At 42.0% G+C, this 15836-nt stretch overlaps 1 protein-coding gene across 1 annotated transcript in view; it reads right to left on the bottom strand.

Moving 5' to 3' along the window:
• Window positions 1-654: 654 nt before the first annotated feature.
• The window catches only part of CPZ (carboxypeptidase Z), a 196117-nt gene continuing 180935 nt past the window's right edge, over window positions 655-15836 (bottom strand). The window contains exons 10-11 of the mRNA XM_073574560.1: window positions 5946-6045; window positions 655-1292 (exon numbers count right to left, since the gene is read on the bottom strand). Of these exons, the coding sequence (XP_073430661.1) occupies window positions 931-1292; window positions 5946-6045 (462 nt within the window). The 3' untranslated portion in view covers window positions 655-930. The remainder of the gene's footprint in view (window positions 1293-5945; window positions 6046-15836) is intronic.

The raw sequence follows: 15836 nt of genomic DNA, 5'->3' as shown, positions 1-15836 counted from the left end.
GTGCTGGCTCAGCACCTGAGCCCACTTCATACAGCTGCGCCAACTGCATGACATGATGTTACATCGTGTTAACTTTGTGTTGTTTTCAGTTTTCTTGGAGTTTCTTGCCCAGGTGACTTATATTTGGTGTATCTGTTTAGTAAAGTTTTTGTGTTGCACATAACATCACATTCTGTAGCATGTCCATAGAGAAAGCCTACTTCTTCCAATTGCACAAAGACAAAACTTGTGATCCTTACTTCATCTACTCACTCATAGAGAAAGCCTGTGAGTCCTGCTTCCAATGTTCACATTCTGCTGGCTGACATTTTCACCTATGTACAAATTCATACAGGAATAGTAAAGTCAACACGTTTGGTCAGAGGAAGGACTCATGGTTCTCAGGTTTTCTCCATGAGTATAAAAGTACCCAACAAATTATGGGAAGCATAGCCCTCAGTTAGATTTTAAGTTAAACAGGATTTAGTAAGAACGTTAGTTTCTGGCAGAAGCATTATCCAGCCGCTCAGTCCCATATCTGCTTGTTATATTACCGAAGTTAATTGTTGCAGATGTCTTTTATCCCAAATAGATTTGATCTGAATAAAAATGCAAGTATTAGATTTTTTGCAATCTTCCTTCGATGAAGCCTAGTCCCAGTGAACTGTGAATCAGTTTAGCACCATTAGATTGCGTTTATTTCTACATATTGTGACTTATTTTTACACTGCATCAATGTCATAAAAAATATACAAATTTATACAGGAATATTCCTAAATATCGTTGGAAGAGAAAAATGAAGAATGGGCATAAAGGACAAAAAAATGTAATGGCCATATGAACAATCATTAAAGCAAATACGGTACATTACATTGTGACTACCAAGACAAAACAGATATAAAAACAATAAAATAGTAAAATTGTTGACTCTTAAAATTCAGAAATTAATAGTTAGTTGTTTTTAAGCAGCCATGATGGCCTGTTATGGCCCAACATGCTAAAATAAGACCACCACCAAGGCTTTTCTCCATCTTGAGACTGTTGATCTCCTTCACCTTGTTCTCTTTGACCCTGTTGAGTATGAGGATCATAAGAATCGAGTGGGTCATTTCGATCATAGATATCTTCGGGAATAAGTTTATCATATTTGCGAGTTTTGATCTCAACACGGTTCAAAACAAAGTCAACTCGTCCAGGCTTGGTCATACTAGGTGGAAGAGTAATCTTCTTGGAGACTTTAGAGTAGCCAAAGGCTTCTGCAGAGACCACGTAGACACCTGGAATCAAGAGTCGCCAGTAATCTCCATTTTCAGCTTTATAAAACAAACAAAGAAAATTTTGTTGGCTAAGAGAATATAATCAATAGTTATTATTATGAATAAATGATGAAACAGCATCTAGAAAAGCTCTCCCAGAGGAGGCCATATAACAGTGGTAGGAGAGAAAATTCATAGCTCATACAAAATGCACATATGAAGATAAATTGGGATAATGTGCAAAAACAACAAGGAGGACAAACAGAGGTTTCGATAAATATCAGAAAAAATGTATAACAGTTTTCACATTTTTCAAAGTTTTCTTATTATTTAAATTTATTTCTTATTATAATTTATTTCTAATAAACCAAACCTTTTTTAAGACTTTATAACTAGACATAAACATAACTGACAAAATTTGAATTTGCCAAATCATGCAGATTTTACCAAGAAATTTGATTTCCAGCAAAGATATTCTCTGTGAATGTAATGTTGCCCATTATGCTTTTGGGTCTCTTCAGACTTAAGCGCATAATAAATGTAAGAAGTAAAAAGAAACAAAAACATATACACACTTCACTGCTCACCACTCCCAATGCTTCAAGCCTGCTAACTGGTTCTTCGCACCAGCATCTCTGGCCTGGTGTTAACTCTAGGCCTGGAATCACCTCAAAGCTCACTTCTCTGTCCTTTCACTCTGCTTCCTGTCCACTGTTCTTTTCTCCAAGCTTCCACTGTGCCAATTCTTTGGCTTGGTGTTCACTCTGAGATGGGACTTCCATATGTGAGAAAACTCTGGCACGGCCCCATGTTTTTGCTAGGACAGGACTTCCAGCCATGCGCAAAGACCTTGCTGGGCACGCAGCCAGACGTCCCAGCCCAGAGTCGACACAAAGCAGAACCATGGTTTTGCTCACAGCCAGAAGTCCTGACCCAGAGTAAACACCGAGCCAGAGACGTGACAGTGTGGAGGCGTGGAGAAAAGACAGTGGACAGACAACAAAAAGAATTGATGGCAGCTGGAGAAATTCGCTTTCAGTTGACTGTTATTTTTCTTTTTGTAGATAATCCCCTGATCCGACCTGAAAGATAAGAAAAATAAGTTTTATTATAGTCACCTGTAGGGCGGTTCGGTCCCATGGGTGTCGTGGGTCCAGGTCTGGCACCTCCCATCTTATTGTGAAGCTGCCATCCTGCCTGCTTCATGGCTCCCCGGCATCGCGCTCCTGCGCAGGCATATTTCCTTGCCTTGTTGAGGGCAGAGCAAAGCACTGCAGTGCGCAGGTGCCGGGAAAGATCAGAGAGGCCCAGCGCCTGCGCAATGCAGGAATTTGCTTTGCCCTCAACAGGGCAGATAAGTACGCATTCGCGGGAGCGCAATGCTGATGAGCTGTGAAGCAAGCAGGAGGGTGGCATTGCAAAAAGATGGGAGGCGACCTGCGACACCCATCGAACCCGACCGCCCCCCCGGGTGAGTATAGTAAGTTATTTTTCTTCTCTTGCAGGTTGGATTGGGGGCTTATCTACTGCATTATAGAATGCTGTAGATAAGCCCTGAAAGGCAGCGGCCACATCTTATATCAGCAAAATCTGGTGACAGGTTCCCTTTAATTTGATGATCCTACAGGTTTTTTACATTTTTTGAAGTTGAATAAGAAAAATGAAAACACACATTATTTTCCTGTATTATTTAGATTTAGTTAAAAAGAAAATAGGAAAAATCGGTTTAGGTCAAAGGGTAAATTGGGAAAGGTACCCCAATATGTTCTTATAAAGTTATTCTCAATTAAAAATTTTACAATGATATAATGGATGATCAAAATGCCGAGTATTTTGGGGTTTTATTGTCCATTGCAGATTTTTTTTCAAACACAAAGTGACATGAACATTTTTTAAATTAAACATTAGCTAAAATACTGTGTATATATCTCTATACCACCACTTTTTGGTTGAAAACAGTATTTCAACACCACCATATATTATGCCATCTTTGAGAAAATCACTAGAAATCACTAGTTTTCAATGTAGTTTTTGGAGATTACCCCTTGTAATTATTTATGCTTGAGGAAAAAACAACACATAGTTATTGCAAAGAAAAAAGGAGCAAGTGCTCATCTAAATAATATATCAAGTGAAAAATAGCAATGTTCAGCAAAATACAGTGTCTTGCGAAAGTATTCGACCCCCTGGAACTGTTCAACCTTTTCCCACATATCATGCTTCAAACATAAAGATACCAAATGTAAATTTTTGGTGAAGAATCAACAACAAGTGGGACACAATTGTGAAGTTGAATGAAATTTATTGGTTATTTTAAATTTTTGTGGAAATTCAAAAACTGAAAAGTGGGGCGTACAATATTATTCGGCCCCTTTAACTTAATACTTTGTTGCACCACCTTTAGCTGCAATTACAGCTGCAAGTTGCTTGGGGTATGTCTCTATCAGTTTTGTACATCGAGAGACTGAAATTCTTGCCCATTCTTCCCTGGCAAACAGCTCGAGCTCAGTGAGGTTTGATGGAGATGGTTTGTGAATAGCAGTTTTTAGCTCTTTCCACAGATTCTCGATTGGATTCAGGTCTGGACTTTGACTTTGCTATTCTAACACCTGGATACGTTTATTTGTGAACATTCCATTGTAGATTTTGCTTTATGTTTGGGATCATTGTCTTGTCGGAAGACAAATCTCCGTCCCAGTCTCAGGTCTTTTGCAGACTCGAACAGGTTTTCTTCAAGAATGGTCCGATATTTGGCTCCATCCATCTTCCCATCAATTTTAACCATCTTCCCTGTCCCTGCTGTAGAAAAGCAGGCCCAAACCATAATGCTGCCACCACCATGTTTGACAGTGGGGATGGTGTGTTCAGGGTGATGAGCTGTGTTGCCTTTACACCAAACATATCGTTTGGCATTGTTGCCAAAAAGTTCGATTTTGGTTTCATCTGACCAGAGCACCTTCTTCCACATGTTTGGTGTGTCTCCCAGGTGGCTTGTTGCAAACTTTAAATTACACTTTTTATGGATATCTTTGATAAATGGCTTTCTTCTTGCCACTCTTCCATAAAGGCCAGATTTGTGCAGTGTACGACTGATTGTTGTCCTATGGATAGACTGTCCCACCTCAGCTGTAGATCTCTGCAGTTTATCCAGAGTGATCATGGGCCTCTTGGGTGCATCTCTGATCAGTCTTCTCCTTGTTTGAGATGAAAGTTTATAGGGATGGCCGGGTCTTGGTAGATTTGCAGTGGTATGATACTACTTCCATTTCAATATGATCGCTTGCACAGTGCTCCTTGGGATGTTTAAAGTTTTGGAAATCATTTTATATCCAAATCCGGCTATAAACTTCTCCACAACAGTATCACGGACCTGCCTGTTGTGTTCCTTGGTCTTCATGATGCTCTCTGTGCTTCAAACAGAACCCTGAGACTATCACAGAGCAGGTACGTTTATACGGAGACTTGATTACACACAGGCGGATTATATTTATCATCATTAGTCATTTAGGACAACATTGGATCATTCAGAGATCCACAATGAACTTCTGGAGTGAGTTTGCTGTACTGAAAGTAAAAGGGGCCGAATAATATTGCATGCCCCACTTTTCAGTTTTTGAATTTCCACAAAAATTTAAAATAACCAATAAATTTTTTTCAACTTCACAATTGTGTCCCACTTGTTGTTGATTCTTCACCAAATATTTACATTTGGTATCTTTATGTTTGAAGCATGATATGTGGGAAAAGGTTGAAAAGTTCCAGGGGGCCGAATACTTTAGCAAGGCACTGTATATTACAAACAATTTCAAATTAACAACTTAACCCCTTAAAGACCAAGCCTAATTTGGCAATTAAGTCCACACATTTTATTTTTCAATGTCATATTCCAGGAGCCTGATTTGCTGCACAATTCTGGGAGGGAGGGGCAGCCTTATTATAGGGGGAATCAAATTTATATATTTCTTTCTTATTACTTTTTATATTATTTTGTTTGAAAAAAATCTTTTAGTTTTGTGTCACCATGTTATGAGAGTCATAAGCTTAACATTTTTTCTGTGAACAGAGATATGTGAGAGCTTGTTTTATTAAGGGAAAAGAAACAGTTTTCATGGTTCCGATTTTCATTTACATATGACTTTCACCACTTTAATCCACTTTTTGGGAGGTGGAATGAACAAAATGTAATGTGGGATTTTTTTCTTTTTACTTTTTAAACACCAATCATCATTCGGTGCAGTTAACATACCATTATTTTTCCTGCAGGTCGATATGATAACGAGAATAACAAATTTACTTTTTTTTACGGTTTCTCTACTTTGCTGAGACCCATAGACTTTTTTTTTATTTTCCCATAGACTGAATTGTGTGAAGGTTTATTTCTTGATAGTTGCAATGTTTACTTTTACCATTTTGGAGCACATATGACTTCTTTATTACATTTTTTTTAATTTATTTTTTTAGGTGTAAGGAGGGTGAACAAAAAACAAAAAAACTGCAATTCTGGTATTGTTTTTGTAATTTTTTAGATATGTTTTACAACTGATTAGATTGACGCTACGGTATATAATTGTTAAAATATTAGTATGAAATGACTAGCAAAAATAGAAAATATTTCCAGTCCTGTTATAAAAAAAATCTGGTCTCATTCATTATAATAAGTATGGTCTATAAATAAATATAATTGCTTTTCTCAGACTTGTTCTATAATACCTGTCATTATATCATGGCGAATTCCTCTCACTGAAATTCGGGCATTCTTTATTGGATTCCCATATTCGTCCTTAACTACTCCTTTAATACCGCGATGAACCTAATAAAAAATACAATCAATTTTTGGGACTTTTGTTAGGTTTCAATTCAAAATATAATGTTAATCAACTGTATAAAAAAATGGACAAGAAAGTTATGGTAACTACAAAACGAAGGGTCCTAAATGGTGGCCATAAACATCAACTATCCCTCCTTACTACCATCTATATCTGAAGAAGGGGCTGTTAGGAACGGCGGAACGTATTAAATAAAAATAAATAATAAAGTGTGTTCGCCGCTCGGGGTCCATCGTGCAGAAGGTGATATCACTGCTGCTAAGTAGTGACAGACGAGCAATATGGCGGTATAACGCGTGCGGGTTATAAGTCACCCAGGTGCGCTAAGCAATCTCTGTTTGCTCACAGAGATGCCAGCAGAGGTAAACACAAAAGGCTAGCCTGTTATTGTCACAGGTCTCAGGTAACTGCACACATGGTATCTGGTCACAGGAGCGGGACCAAAGCAGAGGAGCTGCGTCCGTCTAGACCTACCATGCGTGCGATGTCACTACTGCAGATGCCAAAGAGGGCTGCAACTGCAGCACGGCGTAGAACACTGCCGCTAGTCGACAAAGCAAGGAAGCAGGTGCAATGTCGCACGCTAGCACTGTGGATGATGTAGTAGTGGCTTGAGGCTTGCCACGTGCTGGCGCTGACTCTAATCTATGTCCCTGTACACATTCGTAATATCAGAGGGAGGGGATCTTAATGAGTCATTTGCAGGTTCATACATCCATCATCATTCACACAGTAGCAACTAGAGACTATACTAGCACATGGCCGAACGGTCAAGCGCGCTTTTTATAGCTGGACCTTCCAGAAGCTTCCAGATCTCCGAGATGGACCAATAAGATCTGGAGCAGGACCTGGGCACATGACTCCCAATCTCCAATGGGAGATCGTCTCGTGAGCATGCCCAGTAGGAGAACAGAGGGACTTAGTCTCTGGAGCGATCTGCTGCAAAGTAATCTCTGTGGTAGATAGACAGCAGGAGACCGCAGAATGTGAGGCTCTGGATTACTGCAGAGCAGATGCAGAAACCCGACACCTAACAGGGGCTTATCTCATCATAGAAGAAAAGTAATGGGCTTTTAAATTCAAAATGGCCGTTCCTTCTTCCTAATGTCATCTGGCAGGAGATGGTTGAAACTTTCCCTTACACATTGGATGGCCGCCAACCATTTCCACTGTGTATTGTGAAATCTGGTGACAGGCCCCTGTAACTTTTAAGCTGCATGCATTAGTAAAATCCAAGTTTATTCAGTCTCTATGTTAGGCGTCGGATTCCTGGCACTGCACAGCGGGAATCCAGAGCCAGACATCCTGCGGTCTCCCATTCTCCTCCGACCGCTCAGACTCCTGCTCAGCAATCACGGTGAGCCAGGCTTGCTGCTCAGACTCGCTCTGACAGCCTGGATGTTGCTGCCACCTCTGGTGCAGCAATAGCAGCGCAACCTGCTCTGCAGGGAACTGCTCCTGAGGCTAAGTCCTCATGCCGTGCTACTGGGCATGCCCGCAACTTGACCTCTCACTGGAGAGCAGGGGTCACATGCTCAGGTCCTATGTCGGATCTGATTGGTCCTTCCCAAGCTAATGGAAGGTCCCGGAAGCGCATCGCTATAAAAAGCCCGCATGGCGGCTCGGCGATGCGCTAGTGTAGCATATTATTCTGTGTGTGTATGGTGATGGATGTATGGACTGGTGTCTGACTCATTTGAAACCCCTACCCTCTGATATTACGAGTGGTGACCGAGTGTGAATAGTCAGCTCCAGGGTTGTGGCAAGCTACACGCCACTTGCTCCACACCTACACTAGCGTCCGTCGGCGCCCGGTCCTCGGCGCCGACGCTTGCGGCTTTTCTCTGCCGCTGTGCTGTAGCAACAGCAACTATTGGTGTTCGCGGCTGCGACGCCACACGCAGGTCTCTGTGACGCTAACAGGGCCTGTGCCTTTGCTTTAGCGTTTGGGTGACGTTAACCCGAGTGCAGTCCTGCACCTACTAGGTGCATCTGCCATTGTTCAGCAGCGGTCTTGTCATCTACCGCACGGTGGACCCCGGGCGGCGAACGCACCTAGGATTATTTATATTTGGTGCGTACCGCCGACCCTAACACTCTATTAGAGATGTGTGAATATATTCAAGTGGAATTGAACTCCATTCAAATATTGCAAAATATTGCAAACGGACAATAAAGGAATAAAAATGTGCAAAAAAATTCCTTATACTCGTCTCACCACTCACCTCTCTGTCCCCTCTGCTGTTAACCATCCAGTACTCGTTGCAATTCTGATCACCGCTGCTCATGCTTCATCTCAGGTTCTCTTCACGTTGAGCCTGGACTTCGTGCCCTGACGAGATCCGGTAAGTTTCCGCACATGCACCTGCAAGGTCATAACGTGTCGCAACATTGTGACCTCACATGCACTTATGGAGAAACGTCACAGGCCTCATCAGAGCCAGAAGTCAGGTCTTAGTGTGAAGAAACTAAAGGATTCAGCATGAGCAGCAATGATAAAAAGATGCAACGTGGACCGTATCAGTGATGGTGAGGAGTGATGAAGTCGGACAGTTGACTGGTAAGGCGAGTATAAGTATTTCTATATGTATTAAGTTTATTATAATCTGGGGGTCTTAAGAGACCCCATAGCATAATATGGGACATTTAATCAGCGAAGAATACATTTCTCTGCTAATTGAATTTCCCAGGCAAATCCACGCAAATTTGAATTTTGCCAGATTTGCTCATCTCTAGACTCCAGGCCTCAAAAAGATATCCAATTTTCGCAGATAGCATTTGTACCTGTGATAGTGTATGGGCCCATTCACATGTCTGTGATTTTTTGTAGAGACATGCCCGATTTTGATCAGTGGGTCGGTTCAAAATCGGCAATGCAAGCCTAAGGGTCCTTGAATAGAAATAAGGACGCAATCGTATTGCATCTGATCACAATCCAATTTCCACACACTGTCACGTAAGAGAAAGTGGACAAACTTTTCATTTCTTGACGTACGAGAAAAATAGATGACACCCGGACCACACTATGATCAAGATAATCCATTTTTTTTCATACATGAGAGAAACCAATGTCTGAATGAGGCCTAACAAAGCTGCAGATTGTGCTGAGCGGAATGAGATTTCAGCTGCCGTGGAGAGGAAGGACACTGAGGAGCAGTCAATGAGGCTAGGTGGGAGGTGAATGAAAAACGTAGAATACAGCCACTCTAACATAGATTTTCAACGTAAACCAGCATCATCATGTCAAAGAGGCTCTTTTTAATACAATATACAGTTTGTATTGTAAAATCTAATTACCGATGTGGTTTAATCAGCCTAAGGCTTCACAATGGGACAATATTCAGGATGACCTAAACTCAGCAGGACATTTCTGCTCAGTGAACATTTCGAAATGAGAAGCAAAATGTATTTCATCGAGCCATCTCATCCTGCTAAAGAACCCGCTAATTACAAAAGTCTGCCCAGCGTACCTGGGATTATTGACTTTCGAACTGTCATCTTAGACACTTTATTTAAGTACTGCACTTTCCTAAACAAGCTTCTGTAAAGACGTACAATAATTACATGAAACCGCTTCATCCAGATTTAAGATAATCAATCCAGCAGGTATCTCACATCCCGAGAAGTGGATCTGTTGCACATCCGTGTGTAATATTCTAGATTGGTCTTGGCAAATTTTAACATTAGATAAAGTAATTGACTCATCACTATCAGCAGATTTTATCCGAGCCCTGTGTTTTGCTCTCTGCTGTGGATGGGCTAGACTTTCACTGTGTCTCCACTGCTCAAATCTTCAATCTTGAAAGCTTTAATGTGTAATGTGTATGGATTTTATTCTGCCTTATTGGGCTCACAAACACAAAGTTTCACTGGAGAGCTGTAAAATAGAATGGACTTGGTGGTCTGAACTCTAGTACTTAAGTTGTAATAAAACTCACCACAAAGAACATTAATGTTGTGCACAAAGAGCCTCCAATGCTCCAGTGAGGCCGGCAACTGTATCAATAGTTTCACTGTTAGTTAAAGTAATGTGAAGACATAAAAACTCAACTCCGGCCAGTTGGAAAAAAAATAAAATAACCATCACTGTTGCTGATAAACACAAATAAGGTCAATGATGGAACACTTATATTTGTCATGATTAATCTTTTAAAGGGAATTAGTCAGCATGATTTCCCCCTCTCCTCACCAAGCTGTTTATACGTGCATGTAGCTCTGTCAAAGTCGAGTCCGGTCTGTTCATCTTTCACTGGGAAATCAGCGTTTGAATTAATATGCAAATAAGAGCTTGAGAGCTATTTCAAGATCTGAAGCCTCTGTCACTCCAGCTCTATTTTCCGTCTATTGTCATCTCCTCTCACTTGACTGACAGCCTCTATACTGTGTGACTTCAGGCAAAGGAGCTGTTAGTAAAGCAGGTGGATACAGTGCTGGCAAGGGAATAGAGTGTCACAACTCGTTTTGGGATTCATGGCAACTCTGCTTCTGGTTTTATTTAAACGTGGTTTTTACTTTTGGGCCAGCAAGGGTTAATATCAGTTTCCTTGCTGGCAGCTGTTGTGCTGCTAGTCAGCTGAGGTGGGTTGTGACCACTCCCACCACCCTTTACACAGTCACATGACAAATCAGCTGACTGTTGGTATTAGAGTTTGTCTCTTCAGTGGAGTTCAAGGTCCTGCTTTCATATCCTCTCTTGTGTGGAGCTTTGCAGCAGAGGCTTGAGCTAAGTTTTCGTTGTTCCTTTCCTTGTCTGCCTTGTGCTATTACTTCCCCGTGTTGATGTCATCTGCAGTGCTGAGGCTAGTGTCCTTGTCGGCCAGTGCACTAGCCAGGGTACAGTGAGGTGACAGCTAGGGACTGGGCATGTGACAGCACTGGAGGGAAGGACCCTCATAGGGCATTAGGGGAGCTTAGGGATAGGCTCAGATTGTTATTAGGAGGTGCCCCATCCCTTGCTCCCTACTGTTAATGCCTTCCTCCCCCCTTTTCCATCCCGTTGGTGGTGTGTGTTGTGCCATCTGCCGGACTTTCCTACCCGAGCATAACATAGAGCTGGAGTGACAGATGCTTCAGATCAACAAACAGCTCTTCAGCCTCATTTGCTTTAACATTTAAATGCTGATTTCTGAGTAATGGAGGAAAGGACTGATTAGTTAAAGGAATTGCTGGACTTGTCTTTAAAACAGTTATATGCACATATAAATAGTTTGGGGGTAAAATCCTGCTGACAGGTTTCTTTTAACTGATAGGAACGTAGGTGGAAGCACTAGTTTGAAGATATGAGAGTGAAAAAGTTAACTTTCTATATTTGTGTAAGAGAGAAGTGGAAAGCAAAAACTGTGAGAGCAAGTAATAAGATCATAGTCTTTTAATGGTGTTTATCCCCCTACACCGACTCCAGGGGAAGATACAGGTACTTTTTCTTATGTTATCACCCCATAGAAAGAATGTACTCTGCACTTGGCACATATAAGCCTGGTCATACATATCTGACATTAATCTGTCTCTCCCTTGCCATGTCATATACATACATGCTGAGCTCATTCATGAGTCTTCAGTAGACATGAGTGGATCATGCAAAATTAAAATAGTTCCTTTCATGCTGTTTTCCTGTAAAATTCAATTCGCAGATAAGTTATGCTCTGCAAATTGAACGTCCCTAAGGCCTCTTTCACACATCCGGTTTTTGTAATCCGGCACGATGCGGCGAAATTTTTCATAACCGGATCCAGCACCGGATCCGGTTTTGTCCCATAAGCTTTCATGGTCGCCGCATCATGCCAGATGGTTATGCGTCGTGTCCGGTTGTTGCCGGACACGGCAAAAATTAGCCATCCGGCATCTGCAAAAAACGTTCTCTGCAACGTTTTTTGTCAGCGCCGGACTCTGTGAATGTTAACCCCACAAGTGCCCGGCGAGAGAGAGAGATTTCTCTCTGTCACCCGGACACTTGTGGGAGATCTCTCTCGCCGGGCACTTGTGGGGTTAACACTCACAGTGTCTGGGTGAGAGAGAGAGATCTCTCTGTGGGGTTAACCCCACAAGTGCCCGGCAAGAGAGAGAGATTCTCTCGCCTGGACACTGAGTGTTAACCCCACATGTCTCTCTCTCTTTCCACCCCCTCTTCTCTCCCCTCCCCTCTCCTCTCCTCTCCTACCCTCCCCTCACCTCCCTTTCAGCAGCTGTCTCTCTCAGCGGCTGCCTCTGTCCACCTCCTCCTGCGGCTCCTTTAAATCATGTCCGAGCCGTATCAGACGCCGAATACACATCCGGTGTCACGGCTGCAGGCCGGATCCGGCGGCCCGGCTTTTCGCTGCACGCCGCCGGACCCCACACACCGGATGTGTGAAAGTAGCCTTATTGTGATCTGGGATGTCTCCAGACCCCATAGCATAATAAATGTAATTTTAAAAAATAAAAAATGCTTATACACACTTCACTGCTCACCACTACCTGTCCAGTCCTCGTGGCATCTTTTGATCATCTAGGTTGAAGCTTCCGGAAGGGTTCTGAACATGTGTGTGCAAAGGTCACGGAGCATGCCATGATGCCATTGTGTCTTGCTGTGGGCCGTCACGTTTGAAAGTGCATGTGGCATGCGTGGCCTACCATGAGAGGCCCAGGGATTTCAAAGCATCCAATGACAATCCAAAGAAGTGACGAGCACCAGATGTGTGGTGGTGAGGAACAAGAGGGTCAGATAGGTGAGTAGTGAGATGAATATAAGGATTTGTTTTTAATTTTTAATACTTTTATGGTTCAGAAAGTGTTAAACCTAAGTAACCGTTCACATAAACGATAGTATAATCAAAAACACAATGACCACCAATCCAATAGTGATGTATAAAATAGCAGGGTAGGATTGCTTATTGAAATATAACTTTTAATGGTAAATTTTAAAATAGCCCTATAGTGTCACACAAAGAAAGATAAATATAAACAGTAACAAAAATTCACATAAAAACCACACTCAGCTGAGTTGACAACCAGATAAATGTCAGGGTACACTTATATGCCAATTCATAGCTTTTAAACCCATCAAAAGACCAAAGAGCAAGACATAAAGTCAATCAAATCCAAAGCTCTGGTATTAAAATCCAATTCAATATGGCATAAAGGAAGGATCTCACCTCATATTATTGCTTATTTCTTGAAATTCAGTAGGACCAAGATTCCTATTGATAGAGGGGGAGGCACTTACTTTCATCCATACATTACCCCACCAAAGGACATCTTTCAGGACCCCTCATACCGCTACCCCAGAGTTTCTGCTTCCCTGCTTCCCGACGCGTTTCATTGGTCAGACTCATCAGGGGAAAGTAGACATTTGAGCAGAGAAGGGGTTATTTATCTGTTATCAGAGATGTAAATCCATCATGAATACGGGGAGGAATTCGAATTGGATTTTCATACCAGAGCATTGGATTTGATTGATCTTGTGTCTTGTTCTTTGGTCTTTTGATAGGTTTAAAAGCTATGAATTGGCAAATAAGGATACCCTGACATTTATCTGGTTGTCACCTCGGCTGAGTGAGGTTTTTATTTTAATTTTTGGTACTGTTTATATTTATCTCCCTTTGTGTGACACTATAGGGCTATTTTAAAATCTACCATTAAGGCTACTTTCACACATCAGGTTTTCGGCGTCAGGCGCGATCCGGCGTCGTGCCGGAACGCCGGATCCGGCAAATGTTTTGTAAAACCTGATGTGCCGGATCCGGTTTTCTGCCGGATCCGTCTTGTTCTTGACAGACAAAACCGGATCCTTCTCATCCGGTTCATCCGTTTTTCTATCCGTTTTTCGACGGATTACGCCGGATCCGGTTTTTAAAATTGACCCTTGTGGCCTTCCGAACGGGATTGGCTACTGGAAAACTATATATAGAGTGTTCCTACAGCCCTTCTTTGACAGGTTGTCGAGGAGAAAGTGCAGGTTGGAGAGAAGAGCAAGTTACTGGCGAAGATGGATGTTGTGATTGGAAATATTTTGAAGAATTTGGCGGATTTTATAGCGGAGGCGAATCGTTTGAGGGTGATTGTTCTGGAGAAGGAGAGAGCGAGACAGCAGCGCATCAGGCATCGTAGACGACGTTTGTGGATCCACCCCATCACAGCCAAGAGAATGACGCGTGGGGTCTATTCTACACTCTGCATGGACCTTCGACGAAACCCGGATACATTTTTTGGATATGTTCGGATGAAAATGGAGAATTTTGATTACTTGGTGGAGCGCATTGCACACCTCATAAGAAAAGCGGACACCTATTGCCGCTTCTCTGTTTCACCCGCAGAGCGTCTGATGGTGACTTTAAGGTAAGCCACATTTATTGGATGTGATCGCATCAGAGCACACTTTCACTGCAATCTTGTTGGTGGTAGTTTGTATCTCCAAGTGTTATAGCTGAGTTTTGGTATGTAATGCTGTGATTTTAAACTAATTGATTGTTTTTTAATTCCCCACAGATTTCTTGCAACTGGAGAATCCCTTTCGTCACTGCATTTCCAGTACAGACTCGGGATTTCCACCATATCTGGAATAGTGAAGTACACATGCCGTGCACTGTGAGACTCCTTAGCTGAAGAGTTTTTACCAGAGCCCACAACAGAGAGGTGGATTGAAATTGCTGACAAGTTTCAACAGATATGTCAGTTTCCCAACTGCTTGGGCGCTGTGGATGGGAAACATATCCGCATTGTAAAGCCAGCCGGATCGAGATCGGAATATTTCAATTACAAGAAATATTTTTCAATTGTCCTCATGGCCATCGCTGACGCGGAATACAAATTTATTGCTGTTGATATTGGGGCCTATGGCCGCTCCAATGACTCTCAAGTTTTCAAACTGTCTGCCATGGGGCATAAACTGTATGGAAACACCTTCCAGTTCCCACCACCTAGACCGCTGCCGCAAACATCTGGTCCACCTATGCCATTTGTCTGTGTAGGGGATGAAGCCTTCCAGCTGTCAGAACACCTTTTGAAACCGTACTCTAGCAGAGGATTGACAAGACCAAAACGCATTTTTAATTACCGCCTCACAAGAGCAAGAAGAATGGTTGAATGTACCTTTGGTATTCTGACAGCCAAATGGCGGGTCCTATTGACTGCGATCAACCTCAAGACAGAAACTGTTGACGAGGTGATCAAAGCTTGCGTGGTACTCCACAATTTTGTTATCTGCAAGGAACCCATTTCCATTGAGGACACCTCTGAAGAAACCACCTTGCAAGATTACCATGACATTACCACTAGAAGTTCTGTGACGGTTTCAGTAATGAGGGACAATTTTGCACTATACTTTATGTCACCTCAAGGCAGAGTACACTGGCAGGATGACAGAGTGTGAAAGATTTGTGCCCTAACCAAACTTGTGTACCTTCTGTACCAACAGTATATACCTTTGCCAACCAAAGTTGGCTATCTTGTCATGGTCTCTATTTGTAGCTTTAGGCCACAGGTGTGTACCTGGTTGTGTTTTATGCAAAGTATTTCACCTTTTAACAAAAGTTGTGTACATTGTTAGGAAATCACCAACAATAAACACAACTTTTTAGGTGAAATACTTTGCTTCAAACACAACCAGGAACACAACTGTGGCAAAAAGCTAAAATTTACCCACAGTTATATACCTGGTTTTGAATACCTTTTTACCTTTTAAATACCCTTTATTTAACCTTTTTTTTAAACATATTTCGCCGCAGAAAGAAATGACAGACAACCAGTGTAAACAATAATTTAACTTTTATTTAAAATATTTTTTTGTTTGAAAACTGTT

Source organism: Dendrobates tinctorius, unplaced genomic scaffold, assembly GCF_039654945.1.
Source record: "Dendrobates tinctorius isolate UK_male_01 unplaced genomic scaffold, ASM3965494v1 ptg000039l, whole genome shotgun sequence".
Classification (NCBI taxonomy): Eukaryota; Metazoa; Chordata; class Amphibia; order Anura; family Dendrobatidae; genus Dendrobates; species Dendrobates tinctorius.
This window is presented reverse-complemented; position numbering and strand designations above follow the sequence as displayed.